General features: G+C 32.9%; 1 protein-coding gene across 1 annotated transcript in view; it reads right to left on the reverse strand.

Annotated features, from left to right (window-relative positions):
* Window positions 1-339: 339 nt before the first annotated feature.
* The window catches only part of ais (DExD-box helicase 52), a 58,534-nt gene continuing 38,684 nt past the window's right edge, over window positions 340-20,189 (reverse strand). Inside the window, exons 10-14 of the mRNA XM_090370370.1 lie at window positions 19,078-19,351; window positions 17,756-17,831; window positions 14,322-14,393; window positions 8,178-8,264; window positions 340-580 (exon numbers count right to left, since the gene is read on the reverse strand). Of these exons, the coding sequence (XP_090226496.1) occupies window positions 340-580; window positions 8,178-8,264; window positions 14,322-14,393; window positions 17,756-17,831; window positions 19,078-19,351 (750 nt within the window). The remainder of the gene's footprint in view (window positions 581-8,177; window positions 8,265-14,321; window positions 14,394-17,755; window positions 17,832-19,077; window positions 19,352-20,189) is intronic.

Raw genomic sequence — 20,189 nt, forward strand, 5'->3', positions numbered from 1 at the left:
AAAGGGACTTTTAATTCAAAAACCTAATACATAGTAAGACCACTTTTGGCCTATTTCATGGCATCATATCCTCTTGGGCATACAGCTTGCTGTAAGCATTGGCCAGAATTCACCTCCATTCCTCCTGCAACTGACAAAGCCAATTTGTAAGAAGACTGATATGGCTCCAGTGTAATCAGCACTCCAATGTATCCAACAGGTATTCATTTGGGTTGAGGTCTGGGCTCTGCACCAGCCATTTGATCATGCACATCTCTAGCTAAGAATACTTTAATTGTGGCTACCTAGTATATAAGAGAAGTATGACCTTTTTTATTCTCTTTATTTGGTCTTTTTATTTTATTTATTTTTTGCAGTTTTTACAGATTTCTTTTCTTTTGATTGATTTATCTTTTGTTTTACTCCTTTAATAAGTTTCTTTTTTTTCTTTACTTTGTGCTGGTACTGTTTATTTTTCTGGAAGGATTCTTTTGTACTTTTATCACCATCATCTTTGTCCTCCTGCTCCTCATCAGGCTGCTCCTTTCTAGTGGGTTCTCTGTTCCTATGTGGCTTTATTTTGGCCTTACTAATTTTCTGTCTGGAAAAGTAATAAAAAATATCTTATTCAATGTTGAAAAATTAACAAAGAAATTTTCTCACATTAAACTAAATTAGAAAGCTGCCTAAACCTTTAATTATTATTATGACAACATTTTTTAATTGTAGCACCCCTTATTAGCATTTTATATATTAAATCATGTTATTTGCAAGTTACACTGCACTCTTAGTGAAAAATCTTTAAAAAATTATGTGGTAGCAACCATCAAAATGGTGTAAAAGGTTTAAATATGTCTAAAAAAGTACATTTCTCTTGACTGATGTTTTTATGTACAATTTTATTTTATATACACTGTACTGATGCTGTAAAAAGTGATAATATACAGGATGGGTTATAATTAAAATGTCTTACTTTGACGACCTCTAAAAAGAAATCGAGAAATCAGACAACACTGAAATTTTGAACGAACCTTCGAGATGCAAATAATGTGAAGATGGCACTGTATACTGGCAACATGTAATTCAGTTGAATATAATGAAGCAGCAAATCAATGCCAAGTAAATGGGATGGCACATTTATACATTGATCAAGTTACTAAATTTGAGAGGACCACCAGTTGTTATTTAGTGGCCATATTGTGCTGATGTTTTGTGTCTGTGCAGGTACAGGTACCACGTTGCGTGGGCTGAAAAATAAAAATCTGGACTAACTCGTGGGGTAACCGTGCAACTGAGATTGGCCAACTACAGCTCCACTTAAAGAGCCCTTTAAGACATCCAATCTCTGACAGATCAAACTTCTCTAAACAAGTGACAAAACACTGAAACACTGATGTTAATAACATACTGAAAGTATAGAAGTGCACTGCAGGTAAGTACCTGCAATATTCTATGAAAATGTGACAACGTGCCTATTTTAGATATATCCACAGTTGAATGTCATACAAATTGAGGTTGAGTGAGTAAAGCAGTCAAGTATTTAGGAAATTGCATAAAAAATTTATCCACTGGCGAACATGTCCTCTGTAGCAGTGTAGTGGATTCACCACTTGTCACTCATTCAGAATGGTTTATGTTTAAATCCCATTAAACTGAAGGAATTTTTAATGGCCTTTCAAATGGGGCTGTTGTTAGCTGATCTACTGTGGAGAGAGTAGGATTACCAATGGATTAATCTGTTTTTCAACCCACACAACATGCAATACAACATTGTACAGGCATAATACACAATAAACAAAAAATGTAGTCAACATGCCAAAAACATTCAACTGGTGAACGCATTGTGAAACAACTGTAAGCAATATTCAAGGGTGCCCTATCCTGCACATATAGAGCTGCGGACTATAATCTCATTCTAGAAGGGGCGCCTCCGTAGCCAGGTGGGCAAGAGCAGCAGTGCGTAGCACACGCTTCTTGATTAGACCAGGGTTTGAGCCCGTGAGCCACCAAATACGGAGGATGCGGAAAGGTCAGGGAATGCCCACCGCATATCCCTGGAGCAATATGGCCTTAGTTGCTAATGCTCCTAAAAACCAAATAACAACAACATTCTAGAAGGACAAGAACAACACCAGTGAATAGTCGAGAATAATACACCGGCTACGAAACATGGGAGCACTTTGTGAACAAAAGTAACCATCTAGCAATTATGGGTGCTTGCCATGTCATTTAACTTGAAATGCATCTAACCCAACTATAGTCACATTTCATTGTGAAAGCAAATACAGTCGAACTTCCCTATAACGAATTCGATAAATCCAGCAAAAACATTCATTATAGAGAAATTTTGTTATACAGAGAATATCTTTTTTATTAGAAATTGTTATCTAATTAGAAAACGAAAACGAATCTACATTTATTTTTAATTTATTTTATTTCAAAAACATACTTATTTAAATTGCGTTTACACAGTACTATTAAAAAATTGTCTGATTCTCAAAAAAACCTCACATTTGTTCAGAGCATTAAAAACATTATCAGGAACATTTTCACAAAACTGTAGACCCATACGAACCATTTTAAAAGTGTTACTCATTTCTTCGCGAGTTGGCTTTTCTACGGGTTGTTCTGATGCATCTTCAGCATCATCATTAATTTCTTTGTGACCATGGTCGTGTCTAACACTGTTCAGCAGTATTTCATCTTCATTTGGATGTTCTGCTGTGATCTACATAAACATAACTATCCAGTGTTATTTCGTTTTCGATGTTTCCAGACAATTCTAATAATGTCCAATAGTTTTTCAGTTGTGAAAGGGGCAGTTCATCTTGTTCGTCCAGTCGTTGTTCGACTTCTGTATTCAATGCAAATCCCGCTTTCGAAAAACAATTTTGAATAGTGTATTCAGTGACATCGTTTGTCCAAACTTTTGCCAGTTCAGAGATGCAATCTCTAAGTTTAATTGTAACCTCCAAGTTTCTATTTTCTGATAACACATTGACAATCTTCATTATTATTCTCTTTCGATAATGAAATTTAAAATTTTTAATAATGCCTTGATCAACAACAACTTGAAACAACAACTTCGCACTTTTAAGTTTGGCAGGATGTGCCGGACAGTTGTCAGTTACCAGCACGATTTTCCTTTTTAATTTTTTTGTTATATGCTTGTCTAGTTTTAATATCCATTCTTGAAAAATATCACTTGTCATCCATGCTTTTTTATTAAAGGTGTAATCAACTTCCAAAGATTTTGTACCTCTAAAAGATCTTGGGTTTTTTGATATTCCAATGACTAAAAGTCTTAATTTTTCACTTCCTGTCATATTTGCTCCAACTAGCACAGTGATTCTTTCTTTGCTTTGTTTTCCACCAAAACATTTATCATCCTTAAAAGCAAGTGTTCTATTTGGTAAACATTTAAAAGAATAAACCCATTTTGTCAGCATTAAAAACATCCTTACGCTCATATTCTTCCGAAATCTTCTTTAAGGTATTGTTCCTCCCTTGGAATGAAATTCCAAGGGACTGCGCAAATTTCAGAGATTGTTGCTTAATTGTTAGGCCCAATATTGGTATATTCTTTTCACATATCATTTGCACCCATTTTAGAACAGCTTTATCAACATCTTTGTATATACACAACTTAATTTGCTTCTTGTCTGCTCCTCCTTCAATTGCATTTAAAATTGATTCTCGATTTTTTAAAATCGTAGATAAACTGCTTGCAGGTATGCCATATTTCTCCGCAACATCTATTTTCTTAAAACCCTTGTCAATATCATAACAATCTTTGCTTTATCATTAATACTTAAAAACACTTTCTTTTCGACATTGTTTCCGCAATTGTAAAAATTACTCGACTGCAGCTCTTGCCGATACATACACTGCAAACTTCGCTGCGCTGGTCATATAGCGAATTGTTAGTACTGCCTACTCAATGATGTTCACTTGCCAATTCAACAGTATCGCGTGACCTATCACTGATCTATCTCACGTGACCTATCAATCACTTTGAAGAAATATACGACTTTGTGAATTTCTTTTATTCTGCTTTCATTCATATATACATGAAAGAAAATTTATGGTTAATGTATACTGTATGTTACTTTTCAGAAAAAAAAGTACAAGAGCATATAGCCTATGTGATTGATGACGAATGAAATAAAAAAAAAAAAATTTATGAAACCATCTATTGGGAGTCAAGTTAGATGAGAACGGACATATCATATAATGATTGACAGGAAGGTCACGTGGTACAGTTGAGGTGAGAAGCGAATGTCACTCAGTAGGCATTACTAAAAACTGACTATGGTAGCATTCTATGTATTGCTGCCACAGCATGCTCAAGTTTACCGCAGCGAATTTCGTTTTCCCCTAAGCCAACATCAATTTACAAATCTACCCTATTTATTGTAAAGTTTACGACCACTTTTAAGAAAACCCATTTGGTTTAATAACTGTAACAAAAATGAAATAAAGACCCTCCTACGGGCGTCAATGGCCACAAGTGTTCACTAAAAGGATGATTATTTAATTCCAGATGCTAATGCGCAATTTCGGAAGGAAGGAGGCAGTATATTTGAGCAGCTGTTTAGCAGAAAATGCTTGAAAATTTTAAAATGCTTTTACTAATTTTTTTAAAACTTCGTTATAGAGAGACTAACACTTCACTATATGGGGTTAATTTTACATGTAATTTCGTTTCGAGGTGCAATGTTTTGCGAAAAAATTCATAATATAGAAATTCCACTGTATATGTTTATGTGGATCGATTGACTATGAAAGAGCAAGTTGTGCTCTTTATCAATGCTCCAATATTAGTACAGGTGACTCCCGCTTAATGTTGATAATGCATTCCGGAAAAACAGAGCGCTAAGTGAATCCGCGCTAAGCGAGCGCCGCATTCCCATAAGGTAACATGTATTTGTGAGTTGCGGTAGGTGCCACAGGATATTTCCTAATCAATAATAAATGGTAGTGAAAAGATGCACAAATTTCAGTCAAAATATATAAAATTAAAATATTTGTACATATAAAATATTCTGCATTACATACGTATATAATTATGTGGTAACTACTTACGTATCAAAATTAAACTTAAAATTCCAATTAAAATCATGAATTTAAATCGATTTAATTTAATTGATGAATTTAATTATGAAAAATGTGTCGATTTTGGGTTGAACTTTGCCCCTCTTCCAAATAAACTAAAAGGGGTATTAATTTTAAATCCCCCGCAGTTTAATTACCACCCAACAATAAAGTCAACTGATCTTTTGCCACTTTGAAACCTGGTATGTTTTCTTCTTCTTTCAATATGAAACTTCTTTTAGGCATTCATTTCCACAAAAGTCCTGCTTCATCTATGTTATAAACTTGTTGAGAAGTATAACACACAATACCCCTATTCAATAATTTTAACAAGTTCTTTTTTGAAAGTTTTGGCTCCTTGATCTGCACCTGCGGTTTCTCCCTGGATTTTAAATCTATTCAACCAGCCCTTACTAGTTTTAAATGGTTCCAATTTTTTTTTTTTTTTTTTAGGTGAGTTTTCTTCAGATCATCATATAGGCTAATCTCTCTCTCTTTTTTATTATTTGTAATATTTAACTTAACTGAATTCTGCATTGGACATTATCTTCAATAAAATTAGGTAGTCTTTCCATTTCAATCCTAATAGCCGGCCTAGTCCTAGCTGCTTGCAGTAGAACAGCTATCTTTCCCGCTGCTGAAATTAATTCTTTATTTTTTCATAATTATTCTTACAGTTAAACTTGTAAGTCCTAAATTATGGCACACATCGGCTTGTCTTTGACCGGATCGATTCGCTTCAAAACGTCTAATTTAATTTTCAAATTCAGTAGTATTTTTCTTACATTTATAGTCTACGTACTGCGCCCATACATTGTTGCTTTTTCATTCTTAGTGGCCATTATTAACTCTTCGAAAATGTAACTGCGTTGGTTGCATTAATTATGTTGTTGTTATTTGGTTTTTAGGAGCATTAGCAACTAAGGCCATATTGCTCCGGGATATGCGGTGGTCATTCCCTGAATGACCTTTCCGCATCCTCCGTATTTGGTGGTGACGGGCTCGAACCCCGGTCTAGCATTAATTATGATACAATGTTCAAGTAAACTGTCCGTTACACACAATGTCTAATACTGTACTGAGTGATGACCAGACTTCAGATAAATGCATATAATGCAAATATTACAAGCAATATACTTGATAATTTTTTAAAATGTTGATCTCGGAACTACATAACAAGTCACTGTACTGCAATTAAATTAGTGCATGAGAGAATTTCACTGAGCATGGGAATAGTTCTCAAGTCGGCGTGGGAAACGTTTTAACCATATTTTTATATTCATTTTCAAGTTATCGACTCCATCAAATGAAACGATTTCGTTAAATATGCCAAAAATGCAATCTGTAAAAGAGCGTTATAGTGATCTGTGACAGCGTTATAGTCAGATACGGGTTATAATATAAGAACAGCGTTATAACGAATCAGCGTAAAGCGAACCACGTTATAACGGGGGCCTGCTGTACTAACTTCATACTCTGCAAAAAACAAAATGAGAGTGGTGTGCTTGCAGGTTTTCAAAAATTTGGGTGTATCAACATCAGTACTGGTCAGTGAAATTCTTAAAAAAAAAAAAAAAATGGAATGTAGCTAGTTAAGACCTTGATTTTAATTTATAGTAGTCATTTTAACAGCTAACTGAATAATTTCTGGAGATTTAGTAGTTGGAATACTGAAATAAAATAAAGCAATCATCAAATAAGTAACACTGTCTTCTTTTTTTTTTACTTGTATCAATTAGTTTATTTTTTATAAGTGATATGTAAACAGATGTTAACATCAATAATGCACACTTTAACATATAATTCTAAAAAGGTATTCTTTCAGTCTATAAAAAAGTACTTTTATAAACTAGAGGATTGCCTATTTTGTTGCCTCCAACAAATGGTAGCTATTGTCCCATGAGCTACAAGAAACACCTGTTTTTCTGAAAATTCTTCATTTAACCTACTTGGCAAAAGGGGTCTCCTTTTTCCTTACTAGCAGCAGTATTTTCATAATGTAGCTATGCAATTCAATGGCATTCTTCTGAACAGCTTTACTGCATAACTCTACAGTTTCATATTGACCAACTGGTCTTATACCTAATTTTCTTGAACTCTCCCATTCTCCTCGACAGTACACAGCAGTTTTGTCACTAGTTTGGAGAGGTGTGTGTTTGAAACTGTTTGGGAATGAAGGAAGTCATAAAGGTTTCGTCAATTAGGACTATATATAGTTAGCTGATCTCAGATGGAAAGAATAGGGTTTCTTCCATGAATTATTCTGGGTTTTTCAACTTCAGTTGACTTGTAAACACAACTACAACAAGTATTCAAGTTTAGCTGTTGCAGACCCCAGGGTTCCTCAGCCTCTTTTATACTTCTTGTGGTGAGGCTTCTAACTACTACAGGCAGAATACACCAGAGCAATATAGCAATCATACTGCATGCTTTACTCTTTCTTTAAATGTTTTAGAGAATGCATTTAATTTGCATGGTGCCATTTTCACTTTGCTTCTGTCTACAGGACTAAAAAGCTGCTTAATTTAATTATAACTATCCATTATAAAAAATTCTATATGGCACTGGTTGAGAATATCATCCATGCTATGTAGAACACAAGGAAGAGGAAATATTGAGCAATCTGAATGCTAATGGGATTTTTCTTCTTGCTAAGGCTATTCACATGAGAGGGCATAAATTCAAATTGAGGAAGGATGGTTAAAGAATAGATGTGCAGAAGTTTGCCTTTAGCCAGCAGAACACTGTTGCTGGTAGTTAATGAATTAGTATAGAAAATCATTTCTATACTAATTCATTAACTGTCATATGATTATTAGAAACCAGCTGAGATAGTTAATATTTTTAATAGTTTTACTTCCATCAAACTGAACTGTTAAAGTCATACTCTTTGGTTCCATTAAACTTTTAATGTATCCTTGCAAGGTATGGTAGATTTTCTTAGACCAACTACCAATGAAAGCAGTGATAAGCTTCTTTTGTGTACCATTTCAATACTCATTCTTGGTGACTTGTAGGAACTAAGAGTCCATTCTTGAGCCACAGTAAGTTTGTATAATATATAATACAAAGAAGAAACCATATGGAAGTTATATACAACTTACTTCTTTGGAGGTGGCATTCCCATTTGTTGTGCAGTGAGTATACTTTCTCTCACAGGAGCCCTTTTCACTAACTGTTTCTTGACTTTCCTAAGTTTTCAAATATAAAATATATCTTAATCACAAGTAATTTGTTTTTTACATATTTCATAATTAATAGTACTGCAAAAGAGTAGGTTATAAATTTATTAAATTAATAAATGTTTTAGTTATATATTAAATTGGAATTATTAAAAATGATAAAAAAAACTCATTTGTAACTTTTCACCTCTTTAAGTACAGTATTTAATCAGAAGTACCCATCCTGGTCCTGATGGTAAAAAAAAAAATTCCAAAGATGAATTCAGAGGCAGAAGAATTGCCATATCAGTTTTATGAGTGGAACTATTCAGGGTCAGGAATTTTGTAGTTTCTTACTATTTGTTCCAATAAACATTTTTCACGTGGAAAAGTGCAACCATTAATCCTGTCGTCTGGCGTATTCCACAGATTTCTAATAATCTGCAATTCCCTAAGATGACCACCATCTTACCTGACTGGAACCTTCTATATTGTATATAGAATAGTATATATTGGTGGCCAGTTTTTTTCAGAGATTTCTATGAATCTGGAGTTTGTGAAGTAACTGTATAAGCATTGCTACCGAATAGGTGTGTCATTCATTTATTTCTGATTTATCCATCTTCAAATATAGATGTGACAGCATAAAAAAGCAAAATGAAAATTTTAAATTTAGAAATGTGAGTGAAAGTTATAGAAGTTGCAGCAAAGGGTTTATCGCAAAGATAGTTGTCAAAAAAATATAATTGTGGTAAAATGCAAATTCGAAAAAAAAATTTTATAAGAAACAAATAATATTAAAGAAAAGTGAATTCGGAATGCAAATAAAAATATTCAACAAGAAACATATCAACCGTGTGAAGAAATTAGTGAGTTAACACTTACCTGGTTTGACAGTCCTCGGTGGTCCAATACTATAAGAAAAAGCACTGAATTTTGCAAAAGCTTTAAAAAAAGGCACATTCTGCAGTTATTAGTAACAATTTACTAATAACTGAAGAATAATGTGGTGAAAGTGCAATTGTGAATTAATGACGTGGAACAGTGGATTTTGCATTTGCCATCTTTAACATAGATGAAACTGACCCCTTTTATTGTATTTTACCAAGTAAACCATTAGTGTTTAAAGGTTCTAATTCTTTTGGTTATAAAAAAGAAAAACAAAGAATGGAAGTTTTACTGTGCATAAATTCTCGGGGACAAAAAGAACCGCCACCACTAATAATTAATATGTGCTGAGACCAAGTTGTTTTAAAAACATGAATATGGAATCCACCAGTGCTAATTGGTATGCCAATAAAAAAACATGGATGATAAGTGGTAATCTTCCTGAATGGCTTCATAATTTGGACAAAAAAAAAAAAAAAAAAAAAAAAAGATCTTACTATTACTAGATAATGCTCCATGTCATCCCAAAAATTTGACTTTAAGTAATTTCAATTTATTATTTCTTTCTGCTAATACATCAAGTGTTTGTCAACCACTGGACCAAAGTATCATTCAGTCATTTAAATTGTTCTACTGCTGACATATTTTAACTACATTAGTAGCAAATATGGACATGGCACGAAATGTTGAAGAATTAGTTAAAAATTTCACTAGCAGACAGTGGGGAATACATAAAATTGTCCTAATAGAGTGTTAGTGAAAATACTACAAAAGTGTGTCAATAAATGTGGAACTAACTGTGATACTGACATGGAGGTTGATGTTAGAACCGATTTTATAGTAACACAAAAAGAAATTGTTCAATTTGGACAGCAGAGAAATGTACACATATGGAATTCGAAGAAGATTCAGTCACATGTGAAAACTGGGAAAAAGAACTTTATGATTCTGCTAGGTACATTGACAACAATGATACTTTATATGAATAAAAGTGATGAATAAGATGTTGAAGAAATTAAAATTCCAATAGAAGAAAGTTTAAACACTGTTTTAGGACAAAAATTTATCTTGCGATTTAGGTAAGAATAAAATGTCACAATTATTAAATGATTTTGAAGCTATTTGAGAAAAGGAAATAATTCAACAAAAAACAAAATTGTCCAGGCAAACTATGTTATCCAAATATTTCAAAAAATGAAAATATATATTTTATATTATGTTTAGTTTTAGGATTTTATAATTAAATAAATAATTAATTTAAAAATTTGTTTACTTTTAAGACTATAATTAACATAAAAAAAATATTTTGTAGTTTCAAATAAAATGTTTTTAAAATAAGGCATTTCTATTGTCCTATTAAAATTTTCATTATATTGTGATATACTTGACTTTAGACTGGGGTTCGAGCCCCTGACTGCTAACTATGAACAATCTGCCAACCCGCACTAGACTGGCGTGGCAGATTATGGTCCATTCCCTCAACATGACTGGTTGAGAAGGCCTTCATCCTGCAGTGGATTGACAATGGCTGCAGATTTATTTATTTATATGTGGAACTGAAGCTGGTTGTCTTAGAGAGGTTTCACTGTATGTCTCACTCAATGCTGAGATAACATTGAGTGAGACTCATTTCCTGATTACTTCTATCACTTGTTTGCACACTAATATATACAATGACAGTGCAATACTGCCTTTTTTAAAATATTACTTAAATAAGAATAAAATATTTTGTATGCACAAAAATTCTGGTGGGTGCAGATAAAAAGCATTGTTTATTATTATTATGTAACTAATGGGATGCTTGTTGCTGTATACATTTTTGGCTTTATAAGTGATGATTTTAACCCTCCTATTGTGTTCGCATTTTGGTTACACTTATTGTGTTTGGGTCAGTATGACCCGAGCATCTATGGATGTGATTTTATTGGTGTTAAATTAATATGGCAGTAATGTGTTTACTAAATAATAAAAGAAATAAGAATATATATGTAGCATTTGTTGACCAAAAGTTTGTTTATGAACGGCAGTAATGGATAAACAATTGTTACGTACATCTGAAAAGCATAGTAGTTATATCATACATTTAGTTTTTAACAATCTTGGCAGTAGTAATATACATTAGCTTTATCATACACACAGGAATGGTGGTGGAAGGTACTCACGAGCGTCACATTTTTATTCCATTTCGGAATATAAGAAACTACCGTTGTGTTATTGCTCAAGTAGAACTTTGAAGAAAGGACTTCCTGTTGCAGGCCAATTCGGTTGGCAGTTCAGGCTTGTTTTTTGAATAGTGCCAAGCATGGTAATATTTCTTTTCAATAGCATCTGTCCCAGTTCGTAAGATGTAAAAAAATTATCACACGTTACGTTTTGCCCTTTTAGACCATAAGTAAGGTCTAGCACAACTCTTTTACTGTGGCCTTTTTCTGGAGGTTCATCTTTTTTTCCGAGGTATATTTGCATGTTATATGCATAAGCATTTACAGAATCACATAAAGTCCAAATCTTGATTACTTATTTGGCTGGCTTGTTGGCTATATACTGCCTAAATGGGCAACGACCTCTATCTTTTATAATATCATGGACGTTTCTGCTTACAACACCTATGTTCTGTGGTGCGAAGTAAAAGGTATCAGTTGCTTATCTACTGTTACATTGTCATTAGCATTATAGACCATAGGTAGAATTGCATCCCACAAGTCCCGTATGGCAGCTAATTTATCAGTCTGGCACAGCTGTGATCGAGTTCCTTTATTGTCAAAGTGAATTATTTACGAAATTACATGGAATCGTTGTAGGGACATTGTTGTCCTGAATATAGGTTGCCTCCCCATGAGATTTATACACTCCAGCTAAAAGCAGTAGGATGAAACATGCTTCTAATTCAACTACTGTTAGTTCTTGCAACTGGTCACCATAAATTCTTTTTCCTTCTAAATTTGACATCTTCAAAATTAGTTTACAATTTTTGGCATAAAAAATAAGTAGTAGGAGGAGTTTATATCATATATTCTAGACGTATCATACCTTGTTGGTCCAGGATTCAACGTAATAATATTTTCTAACGAAAATCTTCCTTGTTGATTAGGTGTGTTGCAGTTCCGCACTATATTGCCATTTTTTGAGGTTCCGTAATTAGCCACAACAGCTTCATCTGAAATGATAGGTTCCACTTCATCATCCGATTCACTATGCACCTCTGCTTCATACAAATGGTTACCTACTTCAGAAGTGCTATAATTATCATTAGAAGCATACAAAAGATTCTCAATTTCACTATCCGTCAACAATCTCTTAGTATACATCTTCAATAATTTCTTCCTACTGTTGTCTCTTAGAGTAGCACCAAACTTGATGTTTGCCAAGAAAGTGACACAAACTGGCAGATATATGCGAGAAGGCACCAAACACCCACCAGTGTCAACAGGCATCAACTTGTCGTTCACCGTGCACACATAATGCACATGTTGAAACTTGTTCAAGAAACGTGGTGATGTAAGTTATTTCTATGAAAATAAAATAAAACTAATAAAATATGATCATTTACGATAATAATTCACTTCTCATTCCTTAAATTTTAACAAAACCGATCGTCGGGTCATATTGACTCAAGCACAATAAGTGTAACAATTACGTTTATAAAAAAAACTAACTGTAAAATTTTTTTGTCAATCTAGGTACACCATTATTAGGGTAAATTAGTAAAATTCATAGAGCGGTAACAAAATATTTAAATAAATATAGGATTTATGGGCATTAAAAGAAGGCGACTGGGTCATATTGACCCAAACACAATAGGAGGGTTAAATAACATACATATAAAGCTGTGTAGTTGTAAGTCTAAGGTTCAGTAAGACACCACAAGTGTAACCTGTCTCAGTATAAGGAATCAAGAGTTGATTTAAAGTGGGTTATATATTTACTGTAATGATTGCATTAATTAAGAAGCAAAATTAAAAAAGCACAGTTCTGTGTCAAGAACATGGATCACATATAGGAAAGGAAATAATATATTTAGAAGAACAAAAGGAATTATTAGAAAATATAGAACAGTATATATAAAATGGAAAACAAGAAACACTACCCTACAGTTGTCAGAAGTTAACCTTCTAGATTTCAACCTGGAAGCTGAATCTTGGATTATGTGGTGAGACCTCTCAGTTTTTATATCTTTATATATCAGAAATAAGAAATTTTAAATAAGGTAAGAAGTTTTATATAATTTTCAGGTTTGAAGTCTTAAAATCAATAGGAAAACAAATATGTATCAGCTGTTGCAGAATCTGACCACAACCCAGTTCGTTGTTAGAATAGAATCTATGGTTGATGATTTATATAGTGACAATTTAAATAAGTTTTAGGAAGTTTGTTATCCAAGAGTTTTTTTATATGTGATTTTTAAGCTATAACATATGTAATTTTTTATTGCCGCACATTGGCTACCCTATAATAAAAATAATGCTAAGCAAGCATGGAGTTGTAAATGCTCAAGTGCCAGTGTGCAAAGTTCACTATTTTAAAGTTGAATTGGTTTCTCTTATTGTAAACATTTAGGGTAATAGTATCTGCAATGTTAGTAGACTTTAAATTAAGGTCATCCAACTAATTCTGATTTAATAACTAACTACACAATTAACTCAGACCACCATTACTATAAATTATTAATATAAAGACTCTGGATTTGAGCATGTATACCTGAAATAACAAAAACACACATGAAATTCTTTTATACATTATTACATTACATTAGCTGTTAATGCTGTGCTTATAATATCCTGATTTTACAATTTCAGTAAGTAATATGTGTAAATATATCAATTACCTAATTTTATATTTAAAAATTAGCTTGTTAAATTCTGGTTAATATCATAAACTCAATTCCTGGTCAAGATATTTTGAATGATGTATGATTTATCTTTGTAGATAAATCATACATCATTCAAAATGACAAACCTCAAGGCCAGTATCATGAACAAATATATATTCAAGGACAGTTTTAGTAATGCATAATAGCATGCAGGAATACTGTTACTTTAACAGAATTACCTTTTGTTTCTTTTTTGTATATTCTTAAAAATATTTAAATGAATAATAATCTTATGTTAAAAAGATATAAAGCTAATTCTCCTTTGCCAAGAAATTCTTAGCAGTCATTACATGTCTATACATATACAAATTCTAAGTTATAAAACTTACTTGGATGGTTTCTTTAGTTGCAACATATACTTTGGAACTTCCCCTCCAGCATTCTTTATCACTTGAGCAATACTTGTAAAAATATTAATAGTTAAATAAATAAATGTTTAAAAACACTAAAATATAAAACTATTCAATTTAAAACTCATAAAACCAGAAAAAGAAATTACTTTAAAATTTATTTTTCAATGATAAGAGTACTAATACCATATGCAGAGATTTTGTGAATTTCTCCATGATACAAGAAGAAGAGCAAATTTAAACAATTATATTTGAAGTTTATATAATTAAAAAATATATTTTATTTTGTTTTTATATATATTAAAAAAACCTCCTATGCTCCAGACAATAATAGATTCCAATTTAATACTAATTTCCTACCTAACTGCAGGGATTATATTTCTCATAAAGGACACAAATGAAGAATCTACATTTGGGAATTTCATTACAAAAATGCAGAATCTTTATTATAAAAAGATTTTAATATCATTCTGTAGCAGAAAGGTAACATACTGAAGTGCAGAAACTACATGGATTGAGAACTATGAAAAGTATAGCAGATAATGACTAAGTAGAACAGCAAGCTCTATGGCAAGTGAATAAAGAACCAAGGACAATATATTTTAACAGACCTGAAAGAGGATTAAAATTAATAGCAGTTTACATGTTTAACACTCTGCAGAGCACAATGATGTAAATGTTATGAGTGAACAGGAGCAATAGTCGGAATAAATGCAGAGCAATGAATGACAGAAGTAATGTGTAACTAAGTATCATATCACCATAAACAAAATTCAGTAGATAGGCAACTATTGAAAAGTGTCTAAATTGTTAATGGTGTACAGATACTGAACTACTGTACGTATTCATTCAGTTATTATCATTAGCAGAGGCATACAATACAAGAAAGCAAGCTTATACAGCATCAGCCAAAAAAAAAAAAAAAATCTTTCCTGTTTCAACCATCCATTCACTCCAAAAGTTTGTCTAGTTCAGCCTTGAATTTATTTAATCCACAATGGCAAATGAAAGTTTGTTCCAGCAATCAACCACCCGCTGGCTAAAGGCAAATTTCCGCACATCTGTACTACAACTGTCTTTCCACAATTTGAATTTATGCCCCCTTCCTCTTGCTGATGGGATTCTTTCTCTTGCTCAGAATCTGAGCAAGAGGAAGAATCCCATCATCATTATTAATGCTAAGGTAGACGTACACTGAGTGGCCACTTTATTTCATGAAATGGAGCACTCCTTCACTAACAGCATCACATGTTCATATTGTGTGATACAAAGTAGGTGGGCAGATATGTAGGGGTGCTGTATGTATAAAATCAGTATAAGAATGGGCATGCCAAAAGATTTAAGTTAGCACCGAATATACCAGTAGGAGTATCTTGGAAACTGCAACCCTGCTGGGATTTTCAAGTAATAATTTTCTGATTTTACTGAAAAGTAATTGAAAATTTTTCTTATTTCACAGCAGCTTCAAATGCTGCTGTGAAATAAGACATTGTTTTACTAGGGATCACATTCCTTGTAGGTGCCTCCATAGCCAGGTGGGAAGGAGCAGCAGCAGTGCGTAGCACACGCTTCTTGATTAGACCAGGGTTCTAGCCCGTCACCACCAAATATGGAGGATGCGGAAAGGTCAGGGAATGACCACTGCATATCCCCGGAGCAATATGGCCTTAGTTGCTAATGCTCCCGAAAAACCAAATAACAAACAAACAAACAAACATTCCTTGTATGACAGTTCAGTGTATGTGACAATTTGCTAAGTACAATGATTTGGTGAATTCTGTGCAAGAATTTGGTATAGAACAAAACAAGACTAAAATTGCAAACTTTTAACATGACATGCTGTAAATGGTTTAATGACCATGATTTGGCAAATTCTGGTCTCTATGTGATACACAGAATTGTCATAGCCACCAATCATGCAGCAAAATGTCATGCATCAAGTTTGCACGACATTTTTTTGCAATCTTGAACTGTCATACAACAAATGTGATCCTCAATAAAAAAAAATGACCTAATACCTATAGAATTTGAAACTGCTGTCAAAGGACAGAATTTCCAATAACTTCCCAATAATAGAAGAAAACAAAATGAGTTATTTTAACAATACAGATTAACTTTCAAATCTGTAAATATTTGGATCTGATCCTTGCCAGATTTTAGGTGGTCATATTAAAACAGAAACAAAAAAACGGCACTCTACTATAAATTACGGTACATTTAATAATATATTATATGATAGTAGCACATTAGCATTTAAGGCCATATTGTACTGTGTGTATTTGTATATACAAGTGTGTTTGTGGGCCAATTTGCATTGTGGGTGTGCTGAAAACCCGGAATAATGCATGAAGAAACCTTACTTGTTCCACTTGAGTTCAGCTAACTACAGCCCTGACTGAAGGTGCCTTTAAGAATTATTATTATTATTAATATCTATTTATTGCTCTGACAGCCTCTTAACAGGATTCTTACCTAGACTTTCAAACAACTGGTTTCATCACTTGTCTCAAACAGCTAGTAGAGAAAGTTGCTGGTAATGTGCATATGTGAGAAAAGTACTTTAAAAATAAAATTATTTTCCCTTCCTAAAATATACTTTACACATCTGATGAACCATCATCAAATGCTATTACAATATATTTTATGCATTCAGAATCAATACAATCCTCTTGTCAACTTGCTTTTTTTAGAATAGAAATGGATGAAAGTAAGTTACTGTGTTGATATTTATAAATGGCAATCCAAAAGTTGTTTAGTGAATAAGTTACATCAGTCTAACCTTTCATGTGAACAGGCTTCCATCTTTTGTTGTGGAAGCTAATAGCCTAAACAATTTAAGGCTGAGCTAGACAGGCATTTGGAATGAATGGAGGGATGAAATGGGGGGGGGGGGTTGGCTGATGCTGCATATGCTTGCTTTCTTGCATCGTATGCCTCTATTAATGCTAATGCTAATGCTAAAATGCTAATGTATGAATTGTGAGACCCAGAAACACCAAGTAATCCATTACTAATTATCAGTGAGTCTCAAATCTTATTCAGGAATAAGAAGCAGCAGCAAATAATCCCATGACTTAAACTTCTTATATGACTGGAGTTCGGTAAAAACATGGTACTAAGGTGAAATTTACACCCAACTCAATCAGTTCCAGTACACTGCTTTAGTGAATAGTCTGTCCAGAAATTAAATTTACAGATTCGTTTGTCAGTTTCATCCATTTTTCTAAAAAGAGCCAGAAGTGGGTGGTGCCAGATTTGGAAGTTCACCTGTATCAATTTAAAGAAGGAAGTTCAACTTATAGTTGAAATTCAGAAAATTCAGCTTACAAGAACACAAGAAAAAAATATATATATTAAAGATATCAATAAGAGAATTAGAAAAATAAAATAATTTTTGATTGTATTATACATACCTTCGCAGATTAACAGAATCTTGTTCTGTGAAAAATGTAATGGCTTGACCTGGTCTACCTGCTCTTCCAGTACGACCTGGAAAGGAAGGGAAGATATTAAAAAATATTTTCTGTATAGGATACTTCAAACTAAAATTTAAGAGATTATAACATAGTGAAAATAAACCTCAACTTATATTATATATTATAGTGAAAATAAACCTCCACTTACAGTTAAAAATTTTATGAGGGCTGCTCTGAAACTAATACCTCAATTTTTTACTGGATATCAATGCAAGTAAGCCAATTTTAACTATGTTACATATTTCAAGTCTTTAAGTACTCAAATTTAGTTTTCCACACATTCACCACTGCTCTGTATAAATTTTCTCCACTATGAAATCAGAGCATCTATCTCCTCCATGGCTGTCACCGTGACCTTGATTGCCATAATGACAGCATCATCACTGGCGAGTTGTTCACCATAAAAGCCATCTTTCATAGGCCTAAACAAATGAAAGTCTAAACAGTCCACTTGAATTCTCCAGTGGCTTCCCTTGTTAGATTGCTGGTAAGGGATCTAGCGCTATCATGCCGAAGGAGAAATTTTGCTTTCTTCTTTGGTCTCAGTCAAGAGCTGAAGAATATGGATAGCAAAAGTCTACACCCACACTGCATGTAATCAGAAACTGTCAGACATTAAGACTGGAATTAGCAGGTCTGCTCAAACATCAAGAGAAGGCTGACTGTATTCCTTTTGATATCAATGAGATCATACATCAAGAACTTATTGCGCTGAGCAAAATAAAAGTTTACTATAAATTGTCCATCAGCATTTCTTACATAAAACAGGTGACATTTCTTTCTTTTAGTTCTATCACTTATTCAGTAAACTTTTTTAACTTAGCTGCAAACAGCTAAATAGTTGACCATACAACACAACCTTGCAAGTTAACCAGTTTAACATCACTTTAGAACAGCTGAGAGTGAAGAGAGACAGAAAATTCCAAGGGTAGGTACAGCTGTAAGTCACTTATTAAATCTGTGGTTATTCCCTTCCATATACAATGACATTGATGCATATGAAAATTTAGTTTTAATTCCATTGTATACTAAAGTAATGTTACACTGGTCATCTCATGCAACCACTCTGCGAACAGTTACATAGCTGTAACTGGCAAAGGCAGTTTGCACTAAGTTAAGAAGTTTAAAGAATAAGCCAAAACTCTAAAAGAGAGAAATGCCACCTTCTTTTGTATGAATTACAATTGCAAGTAATCCTGAATAATATTTTAGCTAAACTTTTAATGAATTTCTTTATTTTTAATTAATGAAACACTCACCTATCCTGTGGATATAAGAAATAACACTGAGTGGGAAATCATAATTTATGACTAAATTGATTCCCTTAAAGTCCATACCCCGTCCCATCAAATCTGTACAGATCAGTATCCATATATTACCAAGTCGAAAGTTTTTAACAACAGCATCACGCTCCTCTTGAGTACGATCAGCATGAATTGCATCTACATTTAATTTTTCACGAGTAAGTTCGGCACACAGCTCTTTGGCTCTTTCTTTACTTTGTACAAATATTAAAACTGGAGGATTGATTCCCTGAAAACCAAAAATTATGTAAGTATAAAAACAATGAGAATGAGTATAATGACAGAAGGAATAATAAGAGTAAACAATAATAAGAGTGGATTAATATGAATGAAAAGGAATGAAGTTAATTAATAAAATCAATATTAATGGTTCAAATAATGTTCGTTCAGTTATTTTATCTTGATATTAAACTAAATAACATAAGATTTTTAACCAATGAATAATTTAAAACAAAGCAATTATGCACTACTGGTTCCATTACATCATTTCCATTACATGTTCCCTGCTACATATATTTGAGAAAGTGCACATTCAGTGTGCCATAATTTTTAGAATGCTGAGAAATAACTATGTTCCAAAAATTCATAAATAATGATTGAAAATAAAAGTCTGGAATTCATAGCTAAAAGCAAACACTTTTGGGCTGAGCTGTAAATCACAATAAAACTCAGAAGATTATCAAAAGTTTATTCTATGTACATAATGTCAAAACAAGCAAAAAACAAATAAAAATATGCAAAGGGCTATAAAAGAGAGAAATATACCTTAATTCCGATAAAATATAAGGTGTGGCCTTTATTGTTTTTTAAAATGAGGCATTTTATGTTGCATGGGTAAAGGCCACACCTTTATATTTTATCAAATTAAGGCATACTTTTGAAAAACTTGTGTTTTATATTTTTTTTATGAATAGAAATTTTCATACATTTTTTTATAAACAAAGTATGATTACATGAAGAGATTGTTTACAAAATTACACCCTTCTAATTATATAAGAAGTGGGGAAAAGGTCCGAAATCTGGGTCAGATATAAATCCAGGTAGCCAATATATGACATGCAATGGCT

This window comes from Mastigoproctus giganteus, chromosome 3 (assembly GCF_048544385.1).
Source record: "Mastigoproctus giganteus isolate SK-2022 chromosome 3, ASM4854438v1, whole genome shotgun sequence".
In the NCBI taxonomy this organism is placed as follows: domain Eukaryota; kingdom Metazoa; phylum Arthropoda; class Arachnida; order Uropygi; family Thelyphonidae; genus Mastigoproctus; species Mastigoproctus giganteus.